The sequence below is a fragment of the Carassius carassius genome, chromosome 49, assembly GCF_963082965.1.
Source record: "Carassius carassius chromosome 49, fCarCar2.1, whole genome shotgun sequence".
Taxonomy (NCBI): domain Eukaryota; kingdom Metazoa; phylum Chordata; class Actinopteri; order Cypriniformes; family Cyprinidae; genus Carassius; species Carassius carassius.
This window is the reverse complement of record NC_081803.1, coordinates 23620581-23629853: the sequence shown is the minus strand read 5'-3', so window position 1 is coordinate 23629853 and position 9273 is coordinate 23620581. Positions and strand designations below refer to the sequence as shown.

General features: G+C 46.5%; 1 protein-coding gene across 2 annotated transcripts in view; it reads right to left on the bottom strand.

Annotated features, from left to right (window-relative positions):
* Window positions 1-9273, bottom strand: part of LOC132132815 (dual specificity tyrosine-phosphorylation-regulated kinase 1A-like) — a 14869-nt gene extending 5596 nt beyond the window's left edge. Inside the window, exons 1-12 of one of the 2 annotated variants that reach the window (XM_059545343.1) lie at window positions 8846-9273; window positions 8141-8255; window positions 7957-8026; window positions 6309-6481; window positions 6098-6217; window positions 5306-5494; window positions 5078-5225; window positions 2336-2622; window positions 2105-2251; window positions 1180-1320; window positions 793-1096; window positions 621-709 (exon numbers count right to left, since the gene is read on the bottom strand). In XM_059545343.1, the coding sequence (XP_059401326.1) occupies window positions 621-709; window positions 793-1096; window positions 1180-1320; window positions 2105-2251; window positions 2336-2622; window positions 5078-5225; window positions 5306-5494; window positions 6098-6217; window positions 6309-6481; window positions 7957-7966 (1608 nt within the window). In that variant the 5' untranslated portion in view covers window positions 7967-8026; window positions 8141-8255; window positions 8846-9273. Of the gene's footprint in view, window positions 1-620; window positions 710-792; window positions 1097-1179; window positions 1321-2104; window positions 2252-2335; window positions 2623-5077; window positions 5226-5305; window positions 5495-6097; window positions 6218-6308; window positions 6482-7159; window positions 7360-7956; window positions 8027-8140; window positions 8256-8845 lie in introns of those variants that run through there. The other variant, XM_059545342.1, reaches the window with a different exon arrangement.

The following is a 9273-nucleotide window of genomic DNA, read 5'->3' as shown; positions in this document are numbered from 1 at the left end:
GCACTGAAGTGTCCTCCGCTGTGTGTGTGTGTGTGTGTGCGCTCACCGCTGCACTGAAGTGTCCTCCGCTGTGTGTGTGTGTGTGTGTGTGTGCGCTCATCGCTGCACTGAAGTGTCCTCCGCTGTGTGTGTGTGTGTGTGTGCTCACCGCTGCACTGAAGTGTCCTCCGCTGTGTGTGTGTGTGTGTGTGTGTGTGTGTGTGCTCACCGCTGCACTGAAGTGTCCTCCGCTTTGTGTGTGTGCGCTCACCGCTGCACTGAAGTGTCCTCCGCTGTGTGTGTGTGTGTGTGTGTGTGTGCTCACCGCTGCACTGAAGTGTCCTCCGCTGTGTGTGTGTGTGTGTGTGTGTGTGTGTGTGTGCTCACCGCTGCACTGAAGTGTCCTCCGCTGTGTGTGTGTGCGCTCACCGCTGCACTGAATTGTCCTCCGCTGTGTGTGTGTGTGTGTGTGTGTGTGCGCTCACCGCTGCACTGAAGTGTCCTCCGCTGTGTGTGTGTGTGTGTGCTCACCGCTGCACTGAAGTGTCCTCCGCTGTGTGTGTGTGTGTGTGTGTGTGTGTGCTCACCGCTGCACTGAAGTGTCCTCCGCTGTGTGTGTGTGTGTGTGTGTGTGTGCTCACCGCTGCACTGAAGTGTCCTCCGCTGTGCCGGTGTTGATGGGTCGGGTCGGAGCGGGCGCGGCCGCTGGTGCTCGTTCCAGATGATCCTCCTGCAAACACACAATGTTTTGAGTCAGTGACAGCAGACCTCCTGATCTCCGATCAGTGTGTGACCACAGCCGTCCTCTCTGACCTGAGCTGGACGAGGTGCTGGACGTGGTTCCAGACGACTGCGACTGCTCCAGCGCTGGACTCGTGGACACACTGCTGCTGGTGTTGGTGCCTTCGTCTGCCGTCTTCTTGAAGAAGCTGTGCTGCAGAGCGTAATACGGCTGGATGCGGGTCTTGGGGTCGTAGTCCAGCATCCGCAGGACCAGGTCTTTGAACTTCAGGTAGTCTGCGACGGCGTGACCCGACTCGCCAGCTCTCCGCCCGCCGGGGCCACCAGCCTCCACACCCAGAATACTGTGCAGCTTCCGGGAGCCGGCAGGTTTATACTGCACACACGAGAGACGAGAAGAGTCAGCATCACCAGACAAACACAGCCAACCAGAAGATCAGAGTAAAGAAAGAATCACACCCTTTTGCCATCTTTGGTCTTCTTCACACACCACGTGCTGTCAGACATCTTCTCAAAGAACTTCCTGGCTTTAGACGCCTGCTCCAGGATATGACTGGGAGGGACGCCCAACACCTCCACGATTTTGTTCATCTGGTCCACCTGCCAACACACATCCATCACAGACGGTAAGACGACGACTACCTCACAGGAGTCAGGGCTCAGTGCTAATGAAGTGTTTACACCGGCCAGCTCTGACCAGGGCTTCAGATTTACACTCGCTCTGACAAAATATCCAGTCTTGTTTTCATTGTTTTGAGCCTTGTATTCTAATAAGGTTGTTACAGCACCAACATTTGAGATGATAGTAAAATTATCATTTTCAGGACCACTGAACTTTTGTCTTTTGTTGTGTGTTTGACAAATGACGGGTTATTAGACCGCTGTCCCTTTAAGACTGAATGCATGGATCCAGTATAATCAGGGCTGCTTCTGAACCAATAGAGTGAGCCAACGATTCAATGATCCATTCATAAAGAGTCACTTGCTTCATTTCTAATTGAATCAGCCAGTTTGAATGAATCATTTGATAGAAATGATTAAATTAATAATTTATTAAAAGGACTTGCTGCTACTGGTGCTTTTATTGTCATATTTATCCATGACAGGCCTAAACAAGCCAAGGTACCAGCATAAAACACATTCAGCAAAATATAGTTTCATTTAAAATATATGAAATATTGTTTACTATTCGGTCTATGAGTATAATGAAGCACATTTCAACAGTTCACATGAAGGACATTAATGGACAGCCTGGAACAGTTTGTGTGTGGACCGGGTCAGTTTAATCCTTCAGTATCACTGGAATGAAGTTTTGTTTCCGCTGAACTGATTTCATCTGAGACAACCTCGGTCTCCAGCAGGATGTGTTCGGGTCAGGACTCACCTCGTTAGCGCCGCTGAACAGAGGTTCTCCGGTGTGCATCTCCACCAGGATACAGCCCAGAGACCACATGTCGATGGCCAGATCGTACGGCATTCCCAGCAGCACCTCGGGCGAGCGGTAGAACCGGCTCTGGATGTACTGGTATATCTGAGGACACACACAGCCGTGTTACTGAGTGAGGCTCGAGGAGCAGGCAAACACAAACAGACTCAAACAGCGCATGGGTCTCACCCGCTGCCCCAGCTGACACGAGCTCCCGAAGTCCACGATCTTGATGGCGGATCTCTTGGGGTTGCAGAGCAGGATGTTCTCGGGCTTGAGGTCACAGTGGATGATGCTCAGCTCAGGCGTGGCCAGGAAGAGCAGCGCGGTGCACAGCTGCTGAGCAAACTTACGCGTCAGGTTCAGAGACACGCCGCGGAAATTAGTGTTCCTCAGCAGGTCGTACAGGTTATAGGACAACATCTCGAAGACCAGACACAAGTGGTTCCTGAACATGAAATGGCGTTTCAGATGAACTGGAGGAGAAGAAAAGACACAACTGGCGTTAAAGTGTGATAATGAGTGAAATACATGACAGATGACACAGAAATGAACGTCATGAAGGCTACACAGAGCACCCTGAGACACAGAACACACCGTCCCATGAAGACCTATGGGAAGTTTCCAAACTCAATTCATCTACAGTCATATATAAAAGACAACAAATAAATCCACTTTTGGTCTGCTTTTCCATGGTTACGCTTCTGATTTACTCAATATTCCTTCTATAATAAGAATAAGAATAATAATAATAATGTTGCTTCTGTATGGTAAATTACTATGTTTTTCCTCAGTTTTAAGTCCCTTTGGATGGAAGCATCTGCCAAATCATTCAATGAACATATCAGCCACTAGTCCTCACACTAACCTGTAAAACTTGCTCTTGTACAGTAAGATATAACGAGTAACTAGGGACGCACCGAAAATTCGGCCACCGAAAATTTTCGGCCGAAAATGGCATTTCCGGTTTTGGCCGATAGACTTTTATCACCGACACAACACGGCCGAAATGTTGTGATGACGCAAACAGAAACCGCGACCTGCACGTGCACCTGCATAGCGCAGACCACGAGCTCCCCGCGACACCAGAGGGTCTTAATAGAGAACATTCTCTCTTTTCTTATTCCTTTATTCGCAGCACTAAAGCGTCTCCTAACAAAGAGATTGAGACGGACCACGAAGTGAAAACAAAGAAAAGTACAGTCTTATAGAGTCTGTCAGCACACGTCTCACTGAGATCTTTTCGGATCCTCTGCACTTCATCGCGAATGTGCTTGATCCGCGTTATAAAGACCATTACTTGGATGCGGAAATAAGGCAGCGCGCACGAGAAATGCTCCAGGCCGCGCTGGATGCGGAGAACCCGCGTGGAGACGGAGAAGCTCCAAGCGCAGGAGACTGAGATCAGAGCACAGAAAAAAAGACTCGTGTCTGCACCAGATGAGGGGCATGCACCCTCGGTGTCTGATGTGTTCAGTGGAATTCTGCAAGAAAGTGCCTCAAATAATAATAATACGTTGGCTATTTTGTTCTTAGGCTACTATATATGTAACATTTTATATATATATATATATATATATATATACACACACACATACATAATATCAGATTGTAGCCATTTTTCTGATAGATTTCTGCTTTAATTTGATAAAAATGTTTATTTATGCCCTGGCCCTATGTAAATACACTCTCTCAAATATTTCTCAAATGTCAGGTAGATGACAAGCTCAACTGCTAGATAGTTATCTGTCTGAAGTCCCCATCTCCAGAAGTGATAACAGTCTACTGGAGAAGTAATGCACTTTCTAGTCCTACAGAGAACAATCTCAAATGCACTTCACCTAAATGCTCTTTGTTTTTATGAGAGAACAGTTCATTTTAAAACCTTTCCGCAGGCCAGTAGGCCTGTACATTATTATTTAATATACACATGAGTGGGATACATTTTTAGTTTGAATTTTATTTTAATACTTTGCATTGTTGCAATGTGCTTAATAAATATTTGCATAATTTGTAATTATGTATTTTTATGTTTTTTTTTATATAATTTATGTAATTGTAATTATCTTTGAAACTTTAATATTAATTTATGCAACTGCAATGTCTTAATTTTAGTAAAGTTAGTACACGGTCATAGCAATTGATGCAATGGTACTAATAATTGGCATAATTTCTTTCGGTGTTTCGGTTTCGGTGCATCCCTACGAGTAACAGTACTCTTCAAAACACAAACAGTGGCACAGCCCCAAAACTGTTCATCGTGATGTAGTAAATGACCATTATGTGACCTAACACATCTTTTATCAGATCATATTGGTCAAATAGAAAGGGTTAGGGTTAGGGTTAGGATAAAAACACAGACAGCTGACAGTATATATTTTGGGATGATAAACTGAAGCGTGAACTGGTCTATTACTGTGAAAGTCCTGCACGTATCCTGAGTGTCAAATGAATTTAGACCATAGATAACTGGCTCTCTCTCGCCTGTGTTTGGAAGAGTTAGTTCTCAGGTGACATTCACATGGATCTTACGTAATCTTATGCATTATGTAAAAACGTTCTACATTTAACATAATCAGGAAGAGAAAGGCTTCATGATATAGCACCTGTCCTCCGATACGACAGGAGTGTGTCTGGCCTACATCTGTAAACATTTATAGTTGACCAGCACGCCGTCTGCCCCAAATACAGCGGTTCGTTCCTCTCTAAACAGTTTCATGCACAACCAATAACGTGATGATGATATTTCACAGAATGTGTCCTCATGCTCATATTCGCACTAAACCAACCCTATATAACACGCAATATAAGAGAGCAGAAATCTAGAAAACACTTTCCCTATTCTTTCTGAGAATTTAACTCGTTATCGTCGCTTCTGAAACGTGCTGATCTTTTTCCATGACCACAGGAGCCGTGATAGTCACACATTACCGATGTAGTACTTCATCTCGGTGTCGTGTTTGTTCATGAGCTCCAGCAGTCGGACTTCAATCTGAGCCTGATTCAGAAAGGCCTTTTTATTCTTGATGATCTTGATGGCGACCCACTCCTGCTCCACGCGGTCATAGGCCTTCACCACCTGCCAGAGACGAACACACACGTCAGACCAATCCAAACACACCGGACGAGTCTTTACTAGCGAAGCTGAGAGACACGGACCTGACCGAACGAGCCTTTGCCTATTAGAGAATCAATCTCGTATCTGTCCATCCAATTCTCTCCGTTTTTAACGATGTAGTCAAAGTTGTCGTCATCGTAACCGTCGTTGTAAATCTTCCTCTCCTTCTTGTTGCTGGAGTCCTCGCCCTGACCCTGTTGGTGACGACGCTTCTTTTTTGCATAGTATACCTGCAAACACAGAGCAAGCGTGAGATGACCCCCCCGTGATCACACACACACACACACACACACACACGATCATCATACACACACAGGAATACAAGGTCTTCATGGCCACAGGTCAAAATAAAATTATATAATTAAAAGACGATGAAATAGAAAAAGAATATACAAAACTAGTTTAAGAAGGTCTTTTTTTTTGCTTGTTTTTTTATTTATTTATTTTAATTATTAGATATTAAATGTTTCTTGTCTTCATCTAGCTGTAAGAAAAGTTTAAATAAACACAGAATTTCAGAAGAAGAAAAAAAAACATTCCCAGGTCCTTATTATAAACTTGATAAATGATTAATCTGTTTTTATAAATGAATTTGATTAGACATGAGTTTTGATTACAAAATTATATTTAACCATTAACATTCCAACTAAAATAGAACTTGAAAAAATGAACTTAAGGAAATAAAACCAGATTTGGGACAAAAACAAAATGGATTTCATAGGGCCACTGATGCAAGTGATGCATTTATTCATGCAACGAAATCAACAAAAATCATCTCTTTAATTTATGAAGCACAGGAGTTCAGCATGAGTTCTGCTTCCTGAGAGACGCACCTCATTGATGTGTTTGTATGTTTTGATCAGTTCGATGGAGAGTTTTCTTAAGGGTGCAGTCGCTGGATCCCGGAAACACTGAGGCATCCGCCGCTGAACCATCACCAGATCAGCAGTTACCTGTAACACACACACACACACACACAGGTCAGCGCTCATGAGTGGAGCACGAGCTCATACACACTCACTATAAGCACACGCGAGTGTGAACCTGTGGGGCCTGCAGCGCAGCGGCTGATTGGTCAGCATCGCTCGGCGGGTGACCATCACTGAACGGCGGGTGAGAATGGGGCGTCTGCGCATCCATCTGCACACCAGCCGAATGGAAAGAAAACGAGGGGGCCAGCCGAACAGAGGAGGGTTTGCATGCTGAGGTCTCTCCTCCTGTAACACACACACACACACACACACACACACACACACACAGGTGACAACCTCCTCCAAACCAGAAAAAGCGAAGCAAGTTTTTTATGTAACTCATACACGATGGTAATTCAAAGTGGAATTAAAATACAAAGAGGAATTAAAATAATTAAAATAATCATTTAAAAAAAATCATCACTACAATAAACATTTTAAAATGATTAGAAATAGATATAATGAATTCAAACTTTTTAGAATAAAAAAAAAAAGAGAACAGATAAAATACAGCACAAGTCTAATGCTTTTACTTCGATATGAATGTCTCTTTTTCCCCTGATTGTATTAATGTGCATCAGCCAGCGCTCCAGTGTTCCAGAAGCCCTGATCGGGTGACAGAAGACCCCAAACACCTCGGACTGAGACGGCAGATCATGCTTTTGTCACAAGACGACACCAGACACATGTTAGAGAACTTCAGAACATTGGACTGAATGTTCAAACACACACAAACACACACGCAGGTCTAATCAGAGCCGATCAAGGGAGTGTGTGTGTGTGTGTGTGTGTTTATGACTCAGCATCAGCATCACACACACGCACACACACACGCGCTGAACTCTGTCACACTGTAAAAGCAGAAACAGCAAGCACACAAACACTAGTTTCTAGTTTTCTAATCAGATGATTGCAGTGACAGACCTGAAGCGTGAGCGAATGATTTCACACTACACACATCTAGACGACAGCGGAGGATTTCAGCAGCACCCATCGAACTAATAACAGCACAATAAAGACTACATGTGAGCGTTTGTGACGGATGTGATGTTTGGAAATGTGATGGTCTGCAGCGAGTGGGAATCTGCAGATCATCAAGTCGTCATTTATCAGCGTCTCTCCCACCAAACACAATGCAGCACATTCACACTGGAAACCAGCTCGAGCCCAGCAACAGTGCCTCATTACCATAGCCTACCACCAGGAAGATGCCACGCCATTGGCCGATCAGCTAAAGCAGCAGCCAATCAGGAAAGGGTATGCAAATAACCCACTTTTGTTGCTAGGGCAAAGCTCTGAGGCTCCAACCAATAGGAAAACAGGTAAGAGGCATGAAATTGAATTGCACTTTGACACATTTCCCAGCACAGTTTAACAGTATTTGCTGATAGAAAAGCTCTCGGGTGAAGAACCCGGAATCAGTTTATGTGAGAGAGGGGCCCGGGCCCTGGAGACACTGCCACGGGACCCCGGCCTGCATTTTTAAACATTTATAGTCGACCAGCAGCGTCTGCCCTAAATAGAGCGCTCTGTTCCTCTCTAGACACTGCTGGGGTCTGACAGGAGCCTACGAACAACAACATGAAGAGGGTCGCACAGAATCCAGCCTCATGTTCAGGACCAGAACTCTGAACAATCATTCCATGATTACACACCCAAACACACACCCTCTCACACACACATACACATGAGCAAAACACAGGGTTAGGATCACTGCTCACCAGTATGCATCGTCTTCTGACAGATCTCATATCATTGTGACAGAGGAGTCCATCTGCAAACCACAGCCCACTGCAAGAAGCACAGCACAGACGTGTAAGCGACCACATACTGTACCTGTGTGTGTGTGTGTGTGTGTGTATGTGTGTGTGTGAGTGAGTGTGTCTGTGCGAGACACGGATGTACCTGAAGCGCCTCGCGAGTGTGTCCAGGTGAGAACAACCCTGATGTCTCAGCAGGGTCTTGCCGTTTTCTGAGATGGTTGAGTTGATCTTCAGTTTGCAGAACCATTGGTGAAGATCTGCGGTGAAATCAATCCTCAGTTTAGAGCAGGTTACCAACACACAACCATGGCGTGTTTCTAATCACAACACAACAGAAACACGACGAAGAGCTCCTCCTCATCATCATCTCATGTCAGCAGCTCAGGCGCCAGTCAAGGTTGTTCGCCTGCTATTGACCACCGACTCCCGTGCGAATGTGAGTTTGATGCAGTAAATCAGCTGTCAAAACACCGCTAGCCTAGCCAGCTAACAGCACAGCAGCCGCGCGACAGTGAAGCGCGCGGAGAGTGACAGTAACGCGGCCGGTCCGTCAGGAGTCGTGATGTTGAGAGCTAAACGATCCGCTCATCTGAGAAACGTTCACCCTGAGCTGTCGATACCGAGGCTAGCTGGACATTAGCAGCCCGGGCCTGTGCGCGGACCGAAGCCTGAGCGAGACGAGCGCGAAAAGAGGCCCGCCGTCGAGCTGCGCCTCCGAAAAAGCACAAAACGCGTCGCATCGAGCCTCAACTCGGACGGAGCGAGCGGATACGAGGTTACGGTGCGCCGCGTCGGGATCGCTGAGGGCAGCTAACCGTTAGCCGCGGCGCTAGCCGTCATCACTCACCGTGCCGCGCGCGCCTCTTTCTGACGAGAGGAAGGAAAAGCCTCCGGGAGAATCAGCAATAATTCCCAATCTCCTTCTTTGGGAATCCCTTTCCAAAGTATGTCCGATGCAAAGCCTCGTAGAGAAAAGAACAGCGCCTCTCGGTGAGCGTCGGCGCGCTCCGCAGCGCAGCAGTCCCGCGTCCGTCAGTCACTCATCCTGCGCGCGCGCCGCCGCGGCCCCTGGACAAAATGGCGCGCGCGCTGCAGACCCGTGCACAGCGCTCGCGCGCTAAACCCGCCACGCAGCGCTGCTCAACAACGCGCGAATCGGTGATCGATTTCTCAGTGGCTATCAGGCGGCGCGGTCGCGCGCGAAGACCGGTCATCAGACATTTGAAGGAAGAAGAAGAAAAATAAATAAAAAGTCGGGAACAAAATGGAAGCCGA